This window comes from Dasypus novemcinctus, chromosome 1 (assembly GCF_030445035.2).
Source record: "Dasypus novemcinctus isolate mDasNov1 chromosome 1, mDasNov1.1.hap2, whole genome shotgun sequence".
Taxonomy (NCBI): Eukaryota; Metazoa; Chordata; class Mammalia; order Cingulata; family Dasypodidae; genus Dasypus; species Dasypus novemcinctus.
Window position 1 is genome coordinate 116793281 of NC_080673.1, and position 25005 is coordinate 116818285.

The 25005-nt window shown below is 41.3% G+C and overlaps 1 protein-coding gene across 2 annotated transcripts in view; it reads right to left on the minus strand.

The window, feature by feature from the left end:
• AFF1 (ALF transcription elongation factor 1) overlaps positions 1-24495 on the minus strand; it is a 216813-nt gene extending 192318 nt beyond the window's left edge. The window contains exons 1-2 of one of the 2 annotated variants that reach the window (XM_058295846.2): positions 24292-24495; positions 13463-13536 (exon numbers count right to left, since the gene is read on the minus strand). In XM_058295846.2, the coding sequence (XP_058151829.1) occupies positions 13463-13500 (38 nt within the window). In that variant the 5' untranslated portion in view covers positions 13501-13536; positions 24292-24495. The remainder of the gene's footprint in view (positions 1-13462; positions 13537-24291) is intronic. The other variant, XM_058295849.2, reaches the window with a different exon arrangement.
• Positions 24496-25005: the final 510 nt, after the last annotated feature.

The following is a 25005-nucleotide window of genomic DNA, read 5'->3' on the forward strand; positions in this document are numbered from 1 at the left end:
TTAGCCATGTTGTCTTTCAACTCATTAATTTGATTTGGAAATTTGTGTGCATGTCATTAATCAGTTGTCTCAAATCATGCATCTCTTCTGGGGCTTTGATATATCCCTTTTCTTGAGCCATTTCTTCCATTTTCTTAATATTTCTCCTAATTTTTTACTGATATTTCAGCATCTGATTAGGATGGTAAGTTTACTCACATGCTCCATTTCTCTTTCATAGGGATTTAGTGGCAGGAGGCTTTGTATCACTGCTGTTCTTTGATTCTTGGTTCAGCCTGGGTTTTTAGGATTGTCCCTGTTAGTGCTCAAAACTGGGCTCTGGACCCAGTACTGGATTGCAGACCCACTTCCTAGGGCCTTGTGCAGGGAGGCTATAAAGGCTAGAAAAAGCCTCTCGTACCTAACTTTTACTTTCCTCATGTGCACTTTGGCAGCCCTCTCATTTCAATGCCTGGTGAGAGTGTTTGCTGCAACCTGGAGTGGATCAATGTGATAGAGGTTCCTGCCTAGAGGCTAAAAGCCTTGTACTAATAATTCAAACTTTCTCAGAGACAGTTCTCCAACCTCCTCCTCCTTTTACCCAAGTAGGAAATACTTCCACTCCCTTGTGCATCCTCAACAATCAGTCCTGGTTAGTAGAGAGGGAGACTGAGAGGGTCAGATCTCTTTAGCCCTGGATCGCTGTAGTCCAGAGTTGACTCCCAAGGCAAACAACGGCGCAGCCGCACCCGGCCTGGAAAGGCTTGAGGGACACCACAGACCAAATGTGAGGGTCAGAAGCTGAGTCAGCCTTAGGCTGCATCCCTCTCTCTACCCTTTCCTCGGGAGATGGATCCCCGGAGCCTCCCTTTGACCAGAGCTGCAGGCCCAGAGGCCTGAGTATTCAAAAGTGTCTTTAATGTGGAGGAGGGTGGCAGCAGTAGCAGCCGCCACTTTTAACTCATCCTGATTCTTTTCCTTCACCTCCCTTGCACCCCCCCCCTCCCCGTGCAGTATTCAGACTTCCCCTGGTGTCCTAAACCCTAGATTTTTTTCCAAGCTGTTTCTGACTGTCCTCTAGCTACTTTTCTGGAGAGAAGACAGTCCTGTGCCTTTCTTGTCTGCCATCTCCCCGGAAGTTATAGTTTTTAAAATTAGTTCATCTTTTAATTAATCCTTTTCCTGTCATATGGCTCATTAGTCACCACTATCCTTGTCCCATCCTTTCTCCTCCATGCCCCACCTTCCACACCCTACTATAAAGAAACCAGCTTGTTCCTTCTTTGGAAAAGTTCCAAATTTCTCTCAATACTATAACTCATACTGAAACAATTTCCCAGGAACAACCTTTTATCTAATACTCATGTTCAATGCCAGAAAAGGAGAGTCAACTACAGAATCTCTGGGCCATGCCTCCAAGTTTCAAACTGCAGTTCTGAAAGCACTTCCCTCCACCAGCTTCTAATGAGACAATGTGGTAGAGGATCCAATGACACAAGGAAGCTGGGTTCACCTATCACTGACAAGTTAACTTTTGCTTTCCTTTTTACATCTGTAAAATGGTAGCTGCCCTTGGAGGGTACTGAGAGACTGAAATTAAACCATGGCTATAAAATATTTTGCAGAGTCTGGTCAAGAATAAGTACTCCCCTAAATATTAGCTTCTATGATTCTTGTGGAAAACGAACTGACTAAAGCAGTGCTAACTTGTTGTGTCTCTCACATTCTCACCATCCCACTATTAAATGGGAATGTAATATTCACAGTCAGTAGGATAGCTGTTATTTTAAAAATGGAAAATAAGTGGTGAGGAAGTGGAGAAATTGGAACTCTCATGTGTTGCTGGTAGGAATGTAAAATGGTGCAGCCACTGTGAAAAATGGTTCAGCAGTTCCTCACAAAGTTAAATACAGAGTGAAGTGGATGTGGCTCAAGCAGTTGAGTGCCTGCCTACTACATGGGAGGTCCCAGGTTTCGTTCCCAGTGCCTCCTAAATAAGACAAGCAAGACAACAAGCTGATGCAACAAGATGACACGAGCAAACACAATTAGGAATGAAATTCTGCTACATATGACAACATACATAACTCCTGAAAACATGATCAGTGAAATAAACTAACACACAAAAAAAGGACAAATATCACATGATCCCACTTAAATGAAATATCTGGAATAATGCATAGAGACAAAGTAAGGAAGGTAGAGGTTACCAAGGACTGGCTGGAGAAAGCAGTGGGGAGTTACTGCACAATGTGTACAGAGTTTCTTTTCTTTCTTTACTTTTTTTAAAAAGATTTATTTCTTTATTTCTCTCCCCTTCCCCTCCACACCCCTATCCTGGTTGTCTGTGTCTATTTGCTGAGTCATCTTCTTTGTCCACTTCTGTTGTTGTCAGCAGCACGGGAATCTGTGTTTCTTTTTGTTGCGTCATCTTGCTGTGTCAGCTCTCCATGTGGGTGGCGCCATTATGGGCAGGCTGGACCTTCTTTCACGCTGGGCAGCTCTCCTTATGGGGCACACTCCTTGTGCATGGGGCTCTCCTACGTGGGGGACATCCCTGTGTGGCAGGGCACTCTTTGCACACATCAGCACTGCACATGGGCCAGCTCCACATGGGTCAAGGAGGCCTGGGGTTTGAACCGCGGACCTCCCATGTGGTAAATGGACGCCCTAACTACTGGGTCAAGTTCGCTTCCCCAGCGTTTCTGTTTGGGGTAATGAAAAAATTTTAGTAATGGAAGGCGGTGATGGTAGCACAATTTTGGAAATGTAACTGATGCCCCTGAATTATACCCTTAAAAGTGATTAAAATAGACAAATTTATATTATAAATTGACCATAACTGTAAAAAAGGGGTAAGAAATGGATGGTCTTGACTACTCTCAGTGGCTGAAAACATGGCAGCTGGAGGATGACCACCCCCCCCCCAACCATCCAGGGACCTGCCCCTCCAGCTGTGACCTCTACCCCCTTCTCAAGTCTTACAGCTGGTCAGGAAGACACACTCAGAAGGCAATTGCCAGATATTTGGAAAGTGAGTAAACACAGTAGAAGTCTTGGGTGCCCAGGACCTCACTAGCTCCACTCGGGTTACAAAGAGCAGCCTCTGACCTCCAGTTGTTTAAAATCTAGTTGGGGCTTGGGTTGACTGCAACAAAGAGGGCCACTGAAAAAGCAGCAAGAGGTGAGCTTGATGGGGAACTGAGCACATAAGGAAAGGAGTTTAAGTTTACTGAAGGTGTAGAACTTCAACTGCAGGGTTCGATGTAAAGAGCAGTATCCAAATCTAAATTCTGTAACATGCCAAATTTTAAGAGTCGCTTTCAACACCATAAAGCATTTATGTGTGTGTGTGAAAGAGAGAGAAAGTGAGGGAGATTTTGAGTAAAGCTTTTATCATATGCAAAGTAAAGCTTTTATCATATACCACACTAATGAAAGGAATACTATCTTCAACATAAACTTTAAAATAGACTTTGGGCTTCTTTTACAACGAAGAATAAACTTAAAATTCTTTTTAAGTTAGAATTAACTTAAAAACAAAACTTTTTCTATAATACAAGGAATAAAGGAGTTTTTCTCCTAATGTTGGGTGGAAAAAGAATGGAGAAAGGTGCTAATTCCTTGGTCTCCCCAGAGAAATAGGGTTCAAAAATTCTGCCCTGTTCCACTTTACTGTATTTCAAATGCAGCTGAGCAGACTGTACCTCAGTTTTCAATCCCAGACGGATATCTGTGGAGCCACCCAGGGCACAGAGAGCATTTTCCCAGTATTGGAGAATCAGGGCAAACCTGGGTAACAGGAGCCACCTCCTTAAACCTTAACAAAGATCTTCCCCAGTTTGAGCAGTCAAAATTCAAACTAAAAGCATCCCCATGTTCACCAATAGGAAAGCCTGTTTTCTTTTCATTAAAAAAAAATTTAGAGGTCATCCGTCAGCTTTGTTTACCAGTAATGAGTCCAGCAGCCGCCATTTATCACCCCTGGAGATTCTTTTACACTTTGATGTGAAAAGAGTCAGGGCCCATTGTGATTTCAAATACTCCAACAGCAGCCCTTTCATTTGCAAATGAAGCCCTGACCCTCAGTAGAACCAACTCTGAAAAAAAATTCATTGCCTCTCCTTCCAATTATTTATAAGAGACAGGCGAAAGTGGCTGACCTGAAGACAGTTCTTAAAAAAAGAGAGAGAGAGAGAGCTCCCAGCACCCAATGTATTCCCTACCCGGTTTTTTCTCCCAGAATGTCCTGTTTCAAATCTTGCTGCTTGTGAAAAGTGAACTTTCATGAAGCCACCCCATCTGGAAAGGCTTTCTCTCTAAGCTTTTGCAGGAATTTGTGTGCCCTGTTTCCTTATAACTCTTAAGCCAAAGGGCCTACCATTACTTATTGCTCTCTCCCTTACAGCAAGCCTAGAGAGGTTTTCTCCAGAACCGGGAATATACTATCACCCTGAATAAGCTACAACAGACCCTCAACCATCCCAATAATGAGGTCACAAGACATCCATTTACCCCCCCCCCCCCGCCCCCTACCAATCTCCCACATGAAAGGAAATTGAGTTTTAAGGAAGTTTAAAAGGGAAAGACGGCTTAAAGATTTTTTGAAATATCGACCAAGTATGAGGTGGTGGTCAAAAAAGAGGAAGGTAGAGTACACAGCAAACTAGGGAAGTATTTTTAAACAAAAACATGTAAAGTTAAAATATAACATATTTTAACTTTGTTATATATGAAATATATTTGAATTCATATATATGAATTATAACAAATGTACCCCACTTAGGCAAGATGTTATACTAGGGTAGGTACATGGGAACTTTGTATCTTACATATTCTATGCGTGACTTTTCTTTAAACCTACAGCTTCTCTAATAAAAATATTTTAAAATTAGAAATGCATATATATATAAAATGTACATAAGAAAAGTGCACAACTCACCTGTGAATTCACAACACAACGCATCCATGTAACCAGCTTCCAGATCAGTACACAGAAAACACCAGCACCCCCGACCTAGTAAACTATTTTTAGCAAAAAGACCTCTATCTTGGATCTACTCAAGCGTTAGAGCTAACTTTATTCTATAGGAACTAGATGGGAGAAAAAGGGTTTCTCAATTTCGACACTACCGACTTTTGGGGGCAGAGGATTCTTTGTTGTGGAAGGCTGTCCCGTGCATTGCAGGATGCTTGGCAACATCCCTGGCCTCGACCCCCTAGGATTGTGACAAGGACAAAAATCACTCCAGACATTACCAAATGCCCCCAGGAGGAAAAATCGTCCCCAGTTGAGAACCGCTGGTATACAGGAACAAGTTAAAGATACCAGGAGGAGGCAAACAGACCAACGCACAAAGGGAAACACACATTCAACTCAGCTTCCTCACCCTGTCAATACCACCCCCTCCAAAAGTAGAGGAAACACTCTAGATTAAAAGACTCCAGAGACTTAACAAACCTAATGCAATGCGTGAACTGAAGCTTGGTGGAATCAGGAAGTAAACTTTAAATGAGATTTTAAAACAATCTGGAAAGTTTGGATATGACCTAGGTATTAGACAAACCCAAAATGTTAGTTCTATTAGGTGTGAGATTGGTGTGCAGTTATGTTGAGAAATACCCATATTTTTTAGAGATGCGCATAAAGTTTGCAAGAATAAAAAAGATGGAGACCTGGAATTTTCTTTAAAATACTTAAGAAAAAAAAAAGATAATGGGTATATAAAACAAGTGTGAAAAAATCCTGGTAAATGCTGAATTTGGGAAAAGGGTATTTGAGAATTAAATAATCTCTCTACTTCTACTGATGTCTGAATATTTTTACGATAAAAAAAACTACTTTTTTAAAAAGTGAAGAGGAGAAGAGAAAGGGTATAAGAAGAGACCTGTGATTAAGTCCACACTAAATTAGGATATTGTGGCCAATCAGAGTCAATAGTAAATCTTCATTGTAATACAATGCAAAAGATTTTTTCCTTGTTTGATCTCTTAACTTTAAGACTCTCTCCTCTCCTTAACAATAAGTCTTGAACCATTTCATGCTTTAAATAGCTTTAATAAGACCTGTTAACCTAACTACAGTTAATAACATCATATGCAAATACATATAATATACTTTCTACCAAAATATTTAAATCTTTTTAAGGCAAAAAAAAAAAAGTCAGAGCCTGTATTGGAGGTTATGCCCTCAGAACTTGTTGGTAAAAAGCAGAAATGAAACTGTACAGTACCCTGTATGGTATAACGTACTAATTAAAAATTTTCCCAGCCCAAACCAAACAAGTCAGCTATTAATTCTCCAGCCCAGGGGAAGAGGATTTGGCTCAATGGACAGAGCATCTGCCGACCATATGGGAGGTCCAGGGTTCAAATCCAGGGCCTCCCGACCCGCATGGAGCTAGCCCACAGCGAAGTGCTGATGCACGCAAGGTGTGCCATGCCATACAGGGGTGTCCCCGCGTAGGGGAGTCCCATGCGCAAGGAGTGCACCCCGTAAGGAGAGCCACCCCCCATGGAAAAAGTGCAGCCTGCCCAGGAGATGCACCACACACACAGAGATGTGATGACACAACAAAGAGAGACAGATTCCCAGTGCCAATGACAAGAATACAAGTGAACACAGAAGACTACACAGCGAATGGACATGGAGAGCAGACAACTGGGGGTGGGGAAGGGGAGAGAAATAAATGAAAAATAAATCTTAAAAAAAAAAAATTCTCCAGCCCTTTTGCTTCCTCCAGTAAAATGAGGCTGATTACCAACTAATTGGAACACTTTATAGGATTATCATGAGGTGGAGAAAACAAGGCTCAGATTCTGTAATAATTTCTCCAAGCTTTTGAAAACCTGGGGCACTAGAACTGAAATTCTCTTTATAACTTTGTTCTACAGATTCCAAATAAGGCTGAATGTTACAGCTTCAGAAGGAAAGGATTATTATAATTGAAGTCATCAAAGAGAAGATTTGCCCCAAATCAAGATAGTAGTTAACTACTATCTCTACATAGATAGTGTAATCCTAAGCAATTCAGCTCAAAGTCCTTATCTACCACCATGGACCAAATTATTACCTAAAGAAAGAAAATGCCAACTGCTTCAATTAGTACCTGTCATACTGAAGGCTCTAAATTAATATTAATTTGTTCTCTAAGTCTCAGCATTAATAAAGAGCTCAGGATTGAAGGCAGAAGGGAAACCACATGCAAGTCCATTTGAAGACTGCCCCACGGGCACAATGACTTGTAAATTTAGAGTAATCTAAAAATGACTCTAAATATAAATCTACCAAACAACCAAGCAACTCCACTTCTAGTTATCTATCTCCCCAGAACGAAAACATATAATGACATTTGATATTTGTATGAATTTCATAGCAACATAATTCATAATAGTCAAATGCGGATATAATCCAAATGACTATCAATTGGTGAGTGGTAAACAAATGTGTTCTATCCAGTTATTCTTCATTAAAAAGGACGAAATACTGACACATGCTACAAGGTCAATAAACCTTGAAAATTTTATATCAAAATGAAAGAAGCCAGTCACAAAAAAAATCCACATAAAGTTTCATATTTATATGAAATGGCCAGAATAGGCAAAAGTAGAAAGTAGGTTAATGGTTGCCTGAGGCTGGAGGTGGGAATGAGGATAAACTGCAAACCCAGCGGTTACATCAATTGGGAATGATAGAAATATTCTAAATTTGGATTGTGGTGATAGCTGCACAATTCAATACACAGACTAAAAATCACTCCACTGTACACCTAAAATGGCATGCAGATTATACCTCAATAAAATTGTGGGTATTTTTTTTTAAAAGATGACTATACTACTTGTAGAAGAATAAATGCTATGTAGCAGTGTTTTCTTATACCTTTGTGCATGGTTTAGGACAATCCTATGTCCACTATTAAATGTAAAATACACCACAATAAACCTTCCAAGTGTAGAAAACACCCGCAGATAAACACAGTCTTTGTTTCTCTCTCCTTCTATGAATAGTATTCCAGGATAAGCTCACAAAAGAATCCCTTGAATCCAAAGAGTTGCAGCTAAACAATGCCTTTCTTCCCCTTAAAGTAGAAGTAAAGTACCTACAGACTCCTGAAACCCATTCTACCATCACCACCTTAGTGGTGGAATTAGTGACATTTTGAGGACTTACAATGTTCCAAACACTGGGACAAATACTCTCCCGGCATTATCTCCTTAGCCTGATTTTATTGAGGCTTTAAAAAGTTAAACAATTTACCCAAGGCACCAGCACGGGATAAGAGATTTGAATGCAAACTGTTTGATCCCCAAGTCCCACACTCAACCATGTTATATTGTGACATGTAATACTAGATCAAAAAGATTTCCTTAGTAAAATCACTCCGTATTTTTACAGTTTAATTTTTTCCCTAAAATAATCTAACTGTCCCTTTGGGAAACAACTAATTATTTAAAAAAATCTTTCAGATCTGGGATAAGTCTGAAACTAAACTCTTCTAAACTCATCAAGCTGAGTGACTCATCTTAAGCTACATTTCACTATGACTGCATACTTGCCAGTTAGGAAGCATTTTCTAAAAGAGAGGGAAACAAGGTGTTAAGCATTACTGCCTTTATAAATCAGGCCTGAAACAGGAACCTCCCTAGCTTCCCCATTTCACAATTCCAGGTGTGGATTATTTACAGCACCCATTTCAGGAAAATATGGCCTACAACCATTAATCTCTCCAGTGAGCATCTGGAAGTTTGGTCTCTGATTTACTTACACAAAGAAAATCTGTCCATAAAATAGGTGTTAATCGGCTTACCACCTTGTGAGCCTCCACTAATTGAGGACTCTGGTCAATTAAGAGAGTTAGGCATCATCTCAGACTCCCCAGTGGACCAGGAGGTTCCCAGACTACAGTAGCACAGTGGGAATCAGGGGTCACAGAATTCAACCCTCACATCTCTCAACTACTGAAAAGCATAGCAGCTGATCTTCTAAAACGTTTATAAGAAACCCCCAACCTTAATGACTGAAGACAATGTGATGGTATAGCCTGGAATAATATTTCATTCTTTTCATTTATCTTGTTTTTCCTCCTTTAGTTATGTATATTACTAAAAGAAAAGCTTAAAAATGTAACATGGGGGTGGGGTGGATGTAGCTCAACGGTTGAGCGCCTGCTTCCCCAGTTGAGCACCTGCTTGCCACAGGGGAGATTCCAAGTTCCATTCACCATGCCTCCTAAAAACAAACAAAAACAAACAAACAACAAGCAAACAAATGAAAAAACCAACACAGGGGAGCTTATGTGGCTCAGTGGTTGAGCACTAGCTTTCTGCACAGGAGGTCCTGGGTTCAATCCCCAGCCCTAGTACCTCAAAAGAAAGAAAGAATGAATGAAAAAAAAGTCACATGGGAATGTATAGCACAGTAATATTGCATGTGAAATATGAACATGGGTAAAATTGCATATATAAGACCATTTTTTTCCTTGAAACTGGGCTAATATATGTTACTGCTCTAAGATGTTAATATCAGACAAAAAAATTTAAAAATTCAAAACTTTTTTCTTTCATTCTTTCTGTTTATCTTAACATGTTTTCTTCCAACATCAAGTTAAATTGTCCTAAGAATGTATCCCAGTTTTACTCTGGTTTCATTTACCTGGGTCTAATTTCAGAAGAATGTAGTTAAGTACATACCTTTAAAAAATAAATTTCAGTTTCAGGATTCCAAGAAGAAAATGGGAAATTTCAAGAAACAGATAGGAAAGAATCAGAGAACATGTGAAAGAAGCAGCAAAAAGACATGTTCTGGCTTTCAACTGGGAGAAAGAAAAGTAATTAGAATCCCTGGGGTAAACAAACACTATTCAAAGATGACGCAATTTAAAATGTGGCATGAATTCTGAACAATTTACTCAAGCTAAAAATAAAAGTTCACTATAACCTCTTTCAAGAGGCACTTGGGATGAACTGAACACAGAGAAATGAAAGCATAGACACTTTTGCTGCTCAATCAAAATAATGTAAATGATGCTAATAAATTTTTCAACTTTCATCAATTTACAAACAAGTTTGCAAGAACACAGATAACTGTAAAGTAAAATGTGCTATCAATCTCGCCAATTTAGAACTAAAAGCAGAGCTAATGGTTGGAGGGTAGAAGGGAGAGGAGAGTTGGAAGAAAGGGTAAGGATAATTATATTACCTTCTCAGATCATGGGAAGTTGATGGAAAAAAGAATATCAAATATATTTTCATTATATAGTATACAATTATTATAAAATACAGAGATTAAATATTTAAAATATTAAAAATTAAATATTTAAAATATTAAAATATTTTAAAAGCTAACTGATAGAACTACAAAGAATATAAATATCAAAATGGAATGGAAAACATAAAAGAATATACACTATATATTATATTTAAATAAAGTTCAAATGCAGGTAAAACAACCATGGTATCAGAAGCCAAAATAGTGGTACCCTCTAAGTGAGGCAGCAGCTGAAAAGGATTAAGAAAGACCTTCGGGAAAGCTGTTACGGTCTCTTGATTTGTTAAACAAGTGAGTTCACTTACGAAAATGCACTGAGCTGTCCTAATACTGTATGCACCTTTCAGTTTTTATAATTAAATAGACGTTTTATAAAGAACTAAAACTGAGAAGAGGGGAAGGAAGATGGAAGAAAATACAACTGAGCTCAGATTCAAGAGTACCATGCTGATGCATCTGGAAATGGATAGGAAAGTATAGGAAATGTATAGGAAACAATCCTATTATTTGTGAGAACTAAAATAAATATTTGTCTTTGCACATTACATTAATATGCTGTCCACAATTATGACTTTTGCCAGACCTTCACAAAGTCAGGGTTCACACTCAGACTCCCATATAGTGTTCAGAGTTGCATAGTTAATAAGCATCAATTTCTTTGTTAGGCCTACCCTGGCCCAGTCCCACACGAGTGGGATGTTTTTCTGGAGCACTAAAAGAATAAATGCCTATCATGATTAGACATTTAAACAAGTGAGCTATTGGTGGATATTTTTAAAAGCTTTCTTTAGGACTTTCCCTAGCTCATCCCTTGTACTAGGTATTAAAAGTAAAATGAGCACAAATTATAAACAGCACTATAATTGTTAGATTGTTACTACAAAGGGCAGGTACCCATCCTAACTCAATAATTAGCAATAGAAAACATGTATAAATAATACAAAATTTTTTTTTAAATCTTGGCACTGATAGGACTGTTAACTATAATTGATTCCTCCAGCAGAAATTACACTGGATGTAACATCAATAACAAGGAATTTTTAAAAACCATACCTCTACAAAATGTCTTACAAAATTGAAAATTAAAATTTCTTCTTCCCCTAATGTGTTCCAATGTGCTATGCAGATTATTTTGTAGGACAATTCCATTTTAATAGTCTATAGAACTCAACTCTCCTTAATCGATGAATTCAAAGGGATCCCAATTAAAATGTCAACAACCATTTTTCTAGAACTTCATTAATGACTTCAGAGTACACCTGAAAATATAAACACCTGTGAATAGCTATGAGCGTTCTGAAAATGAAAAATAACAATAAAGAATCTGCCAGAATACTAAAACATATAGAGAAAGAGTATGGTACCACTGCCAAAAGAAACAATAAATAGAACAAAAGATGTCCATCAACAGACCAAAGAATGTGACAGAATTTAGACACTGCATCCAAATTGGTGGAGAAAAGGGAAATGACTTAATAAATGATGTTGAAACAATTTGTTAGCCTTTTATTTAAAAACAACAACAACAAAAGGTTCCCTAACATACCCCACTTTTTAGTTGACTTATTATTATGGAAATTTACAATACACACTTTACACAAAAATCAATTACTTATGGGCTCAAAACACTAAAAAGATCTAAAACCGGGTTGCAAGTTATGAGGGCCAAGCAGCTAACTAAACGTGTGAATTGCCTGCAGGGGAACAGGAAAGTACAGTACTTTCTAAATTATTTATGCTATTTTATTTTATTTTATTTTTTACATTAGGGCATTCTAGGGCAAACTGACAAGGCAGATGTCTGCAGGAAGAAACTAAAACGAGGGGGGTGTGCTTTAGTTGACCTGCAGGCTGAGGGGATCAACATCTTGACATACTTTGAAAGTATTGATGATATACTAGTTGGAAAGTTCTGAATGAGAAAGCTCCTGTCTTGCCTAAAGGAGCAGGGACTACTCAATTCCTTCCAAGTATTACCACACAGCACTGCAGGCCCAGTGTTACTAAATCGTAAAATTTTCAAGAGAAGGTAGAAATCTAGATTTTTATGTAAAAAAAGACTGGCAGATTATTTTTGTCAGAACACTGTGAGGGACCAAACAAAACCCATCTGTTGACCAGATCTGTCCCACAGGCCAGCAGTTTACAGTTTACAGTTCTGATTTAAATGCAAAAAAATGAAATCATACAAGTGCCAGCAAAGAACACATGACATTATTTTCACAATCTTGGAGTAGGAAAGACCTTTTTCAGCACAATCAAAACCAGAATCCACAAAGGAGGAGACATTTAACTACATAAAAATTTAGAGCTTATGTGCAAATGAACATTACCAACGAACCTAAAGACAAATGACAACAGTCTTCCCCCCAAGCTGTAGCAGAATGCTGACTGCCACAGCCTGAGTCACACGCCTTCCCCTGTGCAGGAGAAGAGTGTACCACACGCCTTCCCCTGTGCAGGAGAAGAGTGTACCAAGTTGGACAACAGTCCCACCTGGACCACCTGGAATTAAAGGAGAGTCTCCTGAAATGAAAGGGGGAGGAAGTGGAATGCATTCAGGACAGTCCAGGGTCACAGGCTCCAACACTGCTCTATTATGCAATAAAACTGAATAAGTTTGAATCTAAACTTCTCAAACTCTAATTTTTTTTTTAAGAGCAATTGTAGATACAGAAAAATCTTGCAGAAATTAGAGTTCCCATTTACACCCCCCCCCAAATACACATGTAAACTTTTTCCTATTATTAACATTTTGCATTAGTGTGGAACCTTTGTTATAAATGATGAAACAATATTATTATAGTTGTATTATTTAGAACTATAAGTCCATAGTTTACATTAGGGTTGACTCTGTGTTGTATAGTTCTACGGGTTTTTAATTATATTTTTATTGGATTTCATCAAAATATTTGGTTCAACACAAGCTGAATACGTATGCACATTTTCCCAAATCAGTGCAATATGGGCCAGTATCTTGAACACAGAATTAGAACGCTGATCTAACTGAACTACGTTTCGAAGAAATAAGTTAGAGACTCAGACATTACTAAGTTTAAAGAAAATATGAAGCTGCTCTAACAGACTGGACTTCACAGGAGTCCTGCACAGGAGGGTTCATAAATTGCAAAAATGAAAAGACCGAACTTATATGTTGGAAAGTAGATTCAAAAAGCAAATATTGCCATGTCTTTTAATTACAGATTTCATTTTTACCTGTTGCTGCTGCTGTTGACTCCTTCAGCAAACGCCATCGCTGCCAGTCAGTGGAAAGCGGCAGGTCTGCTCATCTGGAAGAGAAACGGCAGCCTGTGACCATGAGTCCATAAGTAAATTCACAGCCGTGACTGTCCTGTAAGAAATCTTACTGGAGACAAAATCCAAAACTCCAAGTAGGGAATGGTTTTTCACCAGCTCCCAAGTTGTAGGAACAAACAGGCTGGCATATATCACAGGCCAAAGGCCTTTCTAATTTTAAGGCTGCTAGTCAAAGCCATTTCAAAAAGAAAAAACACAAACAAATTTATCACAAGGAGGAAGTAGGCAGGTAACATTTCTCTAGTATCTACTTTGTGCCAAACATTGCATTAAGTCCCTTCAAAAACTGACATTTCAAAAAGAAAAAAAATTAAAGAGAAAAAATGACATTTCATGTAAATATTACAATAAACTCACTCGCAAGGTAGATACTAATATCCCATTTTATAGATAAGAAAGCTGAGAGTCAGTTTTAAGTAATTTTCCTGAGGTCACAGGCTGTACCAGAATCCTTCCTAGAATCAAAAGTAAGCTAATGTATGCAAGCTAAAGAAGAATATGCAAGAAAAAGGAAATTAACAGCTGGTTCTCAGATAGGAATTCAACCTTTAATTCAAAAAATGGCTCCCAGAACTGCCAATCTTAAGATTTTCCTTGTCCATAGGTGCTTGACCCCAGAAGACAATTCCCGCACATCCTCTCAGAACGGGACTACATTTTAAAAATATTAATAAGTGCTGTGCAATCTGGGCAGATGGTCTTGGTACTATCTTGTGTATCTATAGAAACAACCTGCCTCTAGATGGTTAATGCTATCAGCAGCTGTAGCTTTTTTCCCCTTTGCAGGTATTTGTAAATTGTACTTATCCCAACTGGATTTAAATAGTTTTTCTCAAACATCCTTAAGGGTAAAGTCTTATGTTACTAACTTATCTTAGTATAGATTTAACAAACTTTGATACAAATGGAAACACTACATTAAATTTGTTAACAGTTTGGATTTGCATGCTTTGTAAAAGAAAAACTGCTATATTCAGCTCTACTCAGAGTCATAAGGTCTTCTATCTTCCCTTCAAAGAAATTAAAATTGCTGACATGCTGCCTATAATGTTTCCAAACTTGTAGCTTACCATTTGTTACTCTATCTCCTCCCCTAAAAGAATGCAACATGGATGTTGCAATTACTCTTATTAAATTCACAGGACCAGAGCTCTCAACTTTTTCAGTCCAGCAAGGCTTTAGAGACAGACTCTAGGCAAGTTACCAAAATTCTCCAACTCAGTCCTTCCTCCCCTCCCCCCACCAACTCTTTCACCTTCCCTCCCTCCCTCTCTTCCTTCTTCCTCACCTAACTAACCCCCACCCCCATCTCATTTTCTCTCTTGACATGCAGTCCTGGCAGAGTAAGTGCTCAATAAAATATATGTATTCATATTAGCATCATTCTTCGTAACACTGCTGGAAAGCCCCTGGTGGCAGCCCCCCGCTCCATGACCTTCTCATGGAAATGCCAATCAGCTTGCAGCCCAACAGAGCCCACACCCAGTGCTGGTGGTAGAGAAGGAGAACAGCAGTGAAGGGTTGGGCTGTTAAAGCTTCTTGTTTGTTCATCCGTTCATTCAGCCAAGAAATATTTCCTGAGCACCTACTCTAAGCCAGGTACTATTAAAATTGCTGAGAATAAAACAGTGAAGAAAACAAGACTCCTGCTATCACTGTGGGAGGTAAGCAATGAAGAGGACACATAAAATATATAGAGGGAGTGAGTGTAGCTCAGTGGTTTGAGCACCTGCTTCCCGTGTATGAGGTCCTGGGTTCAATCCCCCATACCTTATATAGATAGATAGAGCAGGTATTAAAAGATGCTATAGAGAAAAATTAAGTAGGAGTATAGAATGCCAGAGGGGAAATGAGGTCGGATGCTGCAATTTTATATAGGGGTGGTCAGGGCAGGCCCCACTGAGATTGTAACATCTGAGGCAAAGCCTGAAAGGAAGTGAGAGGCAAGCCATGCAGATCTGTGATGAAAAAGTGTCCTTAGAGACAAGACAGGTAAGTCCAATGCTGGAAGAGTGAGCCATTCCCCTGGGTCTCGCCACTCAGGAACACCATGAGCTTCCTGGGTAGTGGAGGTACAAAGTGAAAAAGAGCAAATCCCCTGAGAGATTTGGCCCAGGGACACAACCAAGGGCTTTTCTGAGCAAACCAAACCCCTAACTTCCCTGGAGGCACAGAGGCAGGGAAGTGCATTGGCAGAGGATTGTTAGCTTATTTATGGTTCACCTGAAAGATGAAATTCAGCCTAGGAAAGGACATCTGGGGCACTGATGTATGATTTGTAGAGCTATATGGGATACCCACATAACTCAGATATAATGTTAGGATAGGTGAGAATGAGGTCTATCATACTCAGGAAATTGTGATCTTAGCTTAACCACAGCTAAGAAAGGAAATTACAAGATGCCTCAGTTCAGCAATTCTCCTTTGAAGAATCTTCCTTAAAAATAGTCACACTATAAAAATATAGCATACAAGGATATGTATGCAATGGAAGACTGTTGGTAAAACAAAACTGGTAACAACCTAAATACAAACCAACACAAAAATGGCTAAATCAATTATAGTACATCATAATGAGATGCAATGTAACATCAAGACGAATCATATTTATCTAAACCAGCTGCTGAGCAAAATGTACAATGTGAGCCAATTTGTCTAAAAGGAAAATACTTTATTCTTGTCTTTATGCTTATGCATAACACACATAAGAAAGGGTTTGTAATAAAATATGCCAAACTGTTCATAGTAGCTTCTACAGAAAGGGAAAAGAGTTGGATGAGGAGGCCAGAGCAAGAACAGTGAAGAGGTACTTTTACCCTTTATTCTGTATGCTACTGAAACATTGACTACCTGTTGTAATCATTTTTTCTTTAAATATGGAGGGGGGGTTAGAAAAAGTTATATGGGTCTATATATATTGAAATCAGAGTCTCCCTGAAGTTTCCATATATTTTTACATTGCTTTCACTAGATTTCAAAGGGGAAAAAGACTAATAAATGCGGGAAAGTTAATTTAAAATCCTCCCATTAAAGAAAGCAGGGAGGATATCAACTTGGCTCTGATTAAAAATGCAGCAATGCTGTAAAAGCAAAAGGGAAAGAAGGCAGCCTTAAGCGAGCCACATGAGCATTCCGGGCAAGTCAACCACCATCAGCCTGGGTGCTCCCATCTGCAAAACGGGATATAACCCCCTATTTTACAGAGCTACCAAGAAGAGTGAATTATTTAGTCCAGCTAATGTACCTAGCAGGCTAGCACATCACAGGCTTCAAAGGACAGCAGCTCTTGTTATTTAAGTCCGCAATCTCTGTATTATATTTTATGTAAGTGAAGGAGACTAGGTTTCACTTAGGAAGGCACCCTGCCAGGTCTACTTAAGAAATCCTCTTGCTATACAAATTTATTCAGAAACAAAAATGTCATGTGTATCAAACGCTTTTCTCCCAAAGTGGCAGTTAAATAATTCAGGTTATTTGCAAACATTCAATTTTAGGTCATGTGCAAAACCTAGCACATTCTGTGAAACTACTCTTAGGAGTCTTATGGCATGCTGGTAAAGGACCTGTTCTGCAACGTACCAGCTGTATGACTTCAAGAAAATTATTCTTCTTCCCTAATACATCAACTTCCTCAGCAGTAATATGGGGCTTCATGGGGTTGATACAGGGTTAATTTTTAGTACAATGCCTGGTAAACATTCAATAAGTGGTAGTAGTTGTTGGTCTGGTTATAATCCTGCCAACCAAAACCACAGGCTCAGGAGAATCCATATACGTTAGGGAAGCTTTGCAAAGAGACATGACCATGACCAGGTCTCCAGGGGAGAAGATGAGCACGATTCCTGTTCTGAGGCCAGTGGACTCCTGAACTGGTCTGTTCCTGGTCAGCTCTACTTCCCCTTTTCCCACACATACTGTCCAGTGATAACAGTCTCTGGGTAACAGGCAATGTGTCAGTGGTGAGTCATGGGTTATATACTCTGTTTTAGTCTGAATTCTCCTGATCGCTCCTCCAAGCAGATCATAATCACTGAGGGTCCTAAACTGACCTGCCGCCTACAACTCCTCAACCTTTCCAAGATGACATGGAACCCACAAGCTTAGAAATCCACAAGGGAACACAATTTCCCCCGATTATCTCTTTTCCATTTCTAAGCCTTGTCAAGGGAAAGGTTCTGGTGCTACCCAAATTCAGCTCAACGATACATTGTCAGAGATGCTTTTCTCATCGTATCTGGCTAATGTAGCACTGCTGTACCCTCAACCCCTCCCCCCAACCCATGCTCTGTTCCACTATATTCTGCATGGTTTAGGAATGTGTGTAACTGCAAGTAGCAATGACATATTAATAGATGTTTGTGTTTACCCTATATCATGACTTGGATGGCTGCTGGTATAGTTTTTGCTGCCAGCCAGTTTTCTACTCTGCCATCTTGTCCTGATGCTTGCCATCTCATGGTATGCTCTCATGATATAGCTCAAGTTTGGTGCTGGAACAGACCTCTCATCCACACTCAAGACAGGAAGATGAGGTAGGTATGGCTACATCAGTCGTGTCTGTTACTTTTTCTCAGGAAAAGAAAATCCTTCCCCCAAACCTTGGTTATCAAAAAGCAAACAGGAAGCAGACGTGGCTCAACTGATAGAGCATCCACCTACCACATGGGATGTCCAAGGGTTTGATACCCAGGGCCTCCTGGCCTGTGTGGTGAGCTGGCCCACGCACAGTAATGCTGCGCACAAGGAGTGCCAGCACACGCAGGGATGCCCCCGCATAAGTGTGCCCCCCACACAAGGAGAGCCGCCTCGTGTGAAACCGCAGCCTGCCCAGGAGTGGTGCCACTCACACAGAGGGCTGACACAAGATGACGCAACACAAAGAGACACAGATCCCCAGTGCCACCTGTTAAGAACACAAGTGGACACAGAAGAACACATTGTGAAAGGACACAGAGAGTAAACAAATGGGGGAAGCGGTGAGAGAAATAAATCTTTTTTTAAAAAGGCAAACAAACAACAACAACAAAAATAACAGAATTGGGTCCCATGGCTTCCTCTAGCTGCAAGGGAAGAGGGAAATCGGTATACAAACTGTCATCATTGACTAAGACCAAACATGATCTACTACCAAAGGCTGGGTACAATGTAATGGCACATACAATTGAAGTTCACTTAGCCAAAAAAAAAAGGGGGTGGGGACAGGGAAGAAGGGATGGATATTGGGTAGAAAAATGAGAGTGCTAGTCACATTTTAGTTTTTTCATTTAATTTAGTTTTACGTTAGCCTAAGTTAAAAATCAATGAATGTTTGTTGCTTACCTCCCTTCAGTGGAATGCAAGCTCCGTGACTAGCTCATGTACATACCCCCAGAATTCTTGTTTGATTTTTTTAAGCAAATGGCCAGCAGTTCTCCCATAGTAGGCAGGCACTAGAATATAGTGAAGGTAGTTTAGGTTATGCTATAGTAACAAATTAATCCTAAAATCTCAGTGGCTTGACAGAACAAAGGCTTATTTCATACTCATTCTTTCTGTCCACTGCACATTGGTGTGTATGGAGGATGGGAAGTCACTCCACACAACCACTGAGAAAGCCATGCTGGTGGAAGCACCAACCTCACCAACATGTGGCTTCAGAGTTTACTGTGGGAAAAGACGAAAAAACTGAAGGGTCTCTAAACAGCACTTAAATACTTTGGCCAGAAGGAACATGTTACTCCTATTCCCAGCCCACTGGCCAGAATTAGTCATATGATTCTGTGTAATGGTGAGGTGACTGAGGAACAAGAGAGAGCATGTGAAAATTGGTAATAAATGTCTGCCTCATTTTCTAGGAGCTGTTAATTTAGACCCATTAAACGCCTTTCTTGTAACTAACTCACAGTTAGGGCTACTCAGAAAAGCCATTTATAGGGCAATACTTACCATTAAAAACAGGAACACAATCCTTTCCCTCAGGAGAAATAATAGCACACATTTCTATTGTACTTCTTATGTTCTGCCCCATCCAAACATTTGCCAGATCTTACTACCTTTAAGCTACTGAGCTGCCCAGGAAGGGAAGTCCTACCATGTTGCTAACCTCATTTTACAAAGGAAAAAAAACTGAAGAACATGATTTTGTTGGGAGATATTTCTCCACGAGTCTCTCACATTTCTGCAAGTCTTGCAGGCAGAGAGAGGCACTGACTACCTTTGTTCAGGACCGTGTTTAAGGATGTTTGCATCGCGAACAGCCTTGGAAGACTGAGGTAATGCCTCCATGTGGGGCAAAGGGCAGGCACATTTACTGTTCAGTGTAATCAAGACAATGTCTCCCCCTGAAGTGAAGGGCAGGCATGCTAGCTGCCAACCCATTAGAAAAGATCAGGATTCCTTAAGCTTAGGATTCCTCTCCCATAGTGCAATCCACCTCACGTGCAGGTGTCACCTGACCCTCTTCACATCACTCACTGGGAATTGGGGCTTGAGGAACCACTGTAAGAAAATGTCCATACTCTTGCTATAGATATGCTGATGAGTAACAGTCATTCCTTTCTGGCCCAGGAGTCACATGCCTTCTGCCAGCATCCATGGAATGTGGCAGCTTAGCCTGTTAGCTGGCAGGTAGGGTAAAATCTCAGATGCATCACAGTTCTTGACGGTAAGTCATTTGTCCGAGGTCTAGCAACTAGTAAGTAGGCGGCATATCTAAGATTCAAACCGAAGCAGTATGGCTCAGAAACCATGCATTTAAACTCTGTTACATTGCAGTGGTTCTTAAAGTGTGGTGCAACAACCAACAGCTCAACAACACTTATGAATATGTTACAAACGCAATACTCAGACCCTTCTCCAGATTTAATGAATAAGAAATTCTGTGGTGGAGCCCACACCTGTGTTCTAATAAGCATTTCAGAACATTGTGATGTACATTAAGTTTCAGAACTACTGTTGCACTGTATATATTCTCCCTATCTATAGCAGCCAAGGAAATGGTATGGGTATATCTTGATTTCCACAAGGGATATGCTCCCAGATGTCTATAAACTGAACTTTCACAAACTGATGAAGAGTCTTTTTCTTTTTCCTTCTTTATTTTTTTTAAATGTTACATTAAAAAAATATGAGGTCCCCATATACCCCCCACCCCCCTCATCCCACTCCTCCCACATCAACAACCTCTTTTGTCATCGTGACACATTCATTGCGTTTGGTGAATACATTTTGGAGCACTGCTGCACCACATGGATAGTGGTTTACATTGTAATTTACACTCTCCCCCAGTGAAGAACAGTCTTAAAGCACTAAGGGACATGTCTCATAAGATCCTGTGTTGAATTTTAGGAAGGTAAAGATCTCTAACTCATACAATAAACACCATGTGTCTGCTTAATAGGGCTGCATAATATTTCCTGTAGGGGCACAAATACACGCTTAGAATGATCAGTGAAAACATTTGCTTTTTTATTCTATAATGCTCCAAAAGAATTACTAAGCTAAGGAGAAACACTATTTATATTTTAGAGTCAAGCTGTAATTCTTGAAAAACAGGAAACCACATATCAACATAGCCAACACAGTGTACCATAGTAGAAAGGGCACCAGGCTTTGAGTCACAAGAGTCAAGTCACTTAACTTCTTCAACTCAATTTCCTGATTTTAAAATGGAAAATGAACTCCCGCCTCAGAGTTGCAATTATGCTTAAATGATATGTCATGGTAAATCAGTTGGTAAACAGCAAAGGGCTATGTGCAGGCACGTGTTCTTTCTTGATCATGGTGTTATACCAGTTTCTCCAATACTTAGAACAGTGCCTGGCTCATAAAAGATGCTCAATACCTACATGTAGAATGAATATGAGGTATTATATTAATGATGCAACTGATTCCTACAGGCTCCATTTGTTGAAATAATCTCAGTCTTTAAATAGGATAAAGTCACTCTAACAAGAAATCCTTAGTCATGTTTAAAATGGGCCAGATAATTTAAGAAAATCAGCTGATTTCCTTCCCCTAGAGAACACGACTACTGAAGTTCTGTCCTAAAGCATAAGACAGAAACTCCTATTAGCAACCCCACTGGTCTTAGAGCCTGAGGGTGTCAAGTTTACAACAATCTGTTATGCACAAATAAACCATCAGAAATAAAGGGTATGTACTTACAAACAACCACAAATTTTACATTCACTTCCATGTGGTAAAATTTTAATAACTGGATTAAAGGGTTTACGGGGTCTATTTTAACAAAATCTGAGACCCAATACAGCAAATATTAACTAAGTTCCTACTGTGTGTAAGAGAGAGGCTGCTAGAAAATTGCTGCCAATTAAATATCATTTGGAAAGAGGAACCACTGTTGAGTTCATAACTTAATAAGAAAAATATAATTTATTTACAAAACTTTGTATATGTATGTTAAATGCAGTTCCTCAATTTGTACTCTCGCCAACATACTTTCTCAATCTCCTGAAAAAGGAGTTAACCGTCCACAGTCACTGCAATGGAGGACCTATGTGCTTTTAGCTACAAGAGACATAATTAAGACAGCAAATAAATTCTAGGCTAAGGACAGCTTTCAATGTAGGGCTTCAATAGTTTAAGAAGAAAAGTCCCAGCTGTGTCACCCTACCTTAAAAGAGACATCTGCAGAGCATATTACCCCCTGTATATGTCTTATACTGACACAAATACATATAAATTAGCTCTACCTCTTAAACTGAAAGTGTAAGATTATCTCAAGATTTTGGATTTTAACATTTAACTAACTTCATAGGAGATTGTGAATTTGTTTGATAAAAAAGCACAAATTAGGAACTGAACAAGGAACTCCTTCCGCTTGCTTTTTTAAAAACACTGAAAACAAGTTTGCCTTTTCTAAGCTTAATTTTTTTCATGCTCACATGGGTCAGTTATTTGTAGAGGTGTCTAATAAAGATGCTACTCATATATATCTGTCTTGCCTCGAAATCACCAAAACTGTCCCAAATCGACCCCTAGGTTCAGCCTCTCCTAAATTAGCTGGATACGAATTAGTTTTCCTAGTTTTCAATACTGATGATCTATACTCCTGCTTTCTCTCCTAGTCTCCCTTGGGCTCCCCCTTGGATTGTTACCCTTTACTTCACTCCTTTCTGCATATTTATTTTCTAATACAATACTGTCCGATACTGGGAAAAGGCAACACCTTTTAAATTAAAGCAGAAGAACCATCCAGAATTTTCAATTCTCCTGTGAATCTGTTTCCAGAATATCCACTCAACGAATCCTTTCCACTAAAGATGAAAAGGCAAGCTAAGGAAATGCATTAGACAGAGGAAGTAAACATTGAAAGAGGGCTATGCCTAGGTATTCTTAAGCCTCTGGGCAGAGCCGACTCCCGAGTCCAAAGGTCTTTTTGTGTGCGTGTGGGCCTCCTATTCCCTTTCCGAGACTGACACCACGCCAGCCTGGGAGAGGTATGCCCCGGCCACCTACCTTCTATCCTCTGCATGCCTTGCTCTGAAATAATCCTACACAAGAAAAATCCCGCACCTCACTTATCGCTCCGTGGGCGGATGTTTCTATGCCTCGATTACTTGAGCTCCTCTGGCTTTGCCACTGTCCGAGGAACACTGCAATTACGCCTTAATTTACGCCTTCGCCGGAGAGGTTTAAAACCTGGCTGGCTCCTCGGTGGTATGTCATACCCTCAGTGTGCACCAACCAGGTTAAAAGTACCCCATCCCACCCCCCATTTAAAAAAAAGAAAACCGTAAGACACTCGCTGCCAAGGCCTTTCCCCCAACAGAGGCCGGTTCTCGGAAGATTTGGATACATCCCCGCCCCCAAAGCCAAGGGTGCTCCCGAGTTTTCTGGGACAATATGCATAACAATGCGAGGTGTGAGAGAATCTGGGAAGGCAAACCTAGTACAAAAGTATCAAGACTCTGGAGGGTCCCTCGCACCTTCAGTAATAGTAAATACCATCACACCGAGGTAATTAAGATTCACACATGCCCCTACCGCCGCCCCCATTTCGCTCTCTTAATTCGCCGACTTCGGTGTTCGCAGGGCGGGAGCCACAGGAGATCACGCGCCCGAGGGAAGAAAATACTCTCAGGAGAAATGAACCAGTCCGCGATTTTCAAGACGCCGGCTCCCTCGGCCCCCAGAGCGCGTCTCAGAAGGTGGCCCTCGCTCTGGAGAGTCTGCGGAGCGCAGACGGGCGCCTGCAGCCCGGTCCCAGTTAGACCGGACTCGGACTGAAGCACTAACTTCTCTCGGGGGGTGCGGGGTGCAGGCCGGGGAAGGGGGCCTGGGGGGGGGAGGAGAGAAATGCCCCGCTTTCATCGCCGAGAAACTTCTGGGACTCTTCTATTACGCAACCCGGGATCAGCTTCCAACAACTGAACATCTTCCTTCCCGCAAGACTCGCGCGCACCGGCTGGTGTCGGATATCTTGGGGGGCGGGAGAGGAGGATGGGGGTCCCTTCTCGTGTCCCCCGCCGCCGTGGTTCTAGACGTTCCCCAGAGCGGATTTTACAGGAGCGGCGGTGCAAGCTCGGAACCTCGCCACCCCCGCCGCCCCCCGTCCTCCCCGCAGGTTCCCACCGGAAAAGCGGGAAGGCCAGCGACTTGAGTCAGCGTGCTGGGAAGCCGGCAGCGCGGCGGGAGAGCCGCGGCTTCCCAGAAGTCGGCGGCGGCGGCGGCGGCGGCGTTTGGGGCCGGCGTCAGCCCCAGCCCGGGGGGCGCACGGCCCCGCTTACCTTCTCCAGCTCTCGTCGCCTCCGACCTGCGGCGGACAGGCTCGGGGCTCGGGGCACGGGCGCGGACACCGCGGAGGAGTTCGTCCTCCCGGGGCTGGGCTCGCGGGCTGCGGAGGCGACAACGCAGCGCTTCCCGCAACGCCGGCAGCGGGTGGCCGAGTGCGCAGGGGCCGCGCGCGCTCGCTCGGCCGCCCCGGAACGCCCGAGAGGCGAGGCCACGCCCTCCCGGGAAGCCCCGCCCCGGCGCCCCCTCCCCCTTTTTCTCAACCCCCGGCCCCTGCCCGCCCCGAGGTAGCCTGCTCCGCGGGCACCCGCGCTCCCTAACTGGCGCCACCCAAAAGCCGAGGAACGCCGCGTCCTCGCGGGGAGGCTGGTGGGAGGATCGAGGGGGAGCAGGAGCCCTGGAAGGAGTACGGCAGTGACCGCGCGGGCCGCGTGGGTGACGCTGCCCTGGGCTGGTGTGGGGCTCGAGAACCCTTTCGCTCTACGGCAGGATTAAGCTCAGGGTCAAGTTCCGACGGAAAGTGTCAAGGAGCCTTTTTGCAATCTCCTGTACAATTAAAACAGTTCTTTGCCCTTTAAAGGAAATAATAACATCTGGGAAGCGTTTCACAGTTTATAAAAGGGTTTTTTCACAAACAGGCGCATCTCATCTGCACAACAATCTTAGAAAACAGATGTATTCTTTTCCCCCCTACTTCACAAATGATGAAA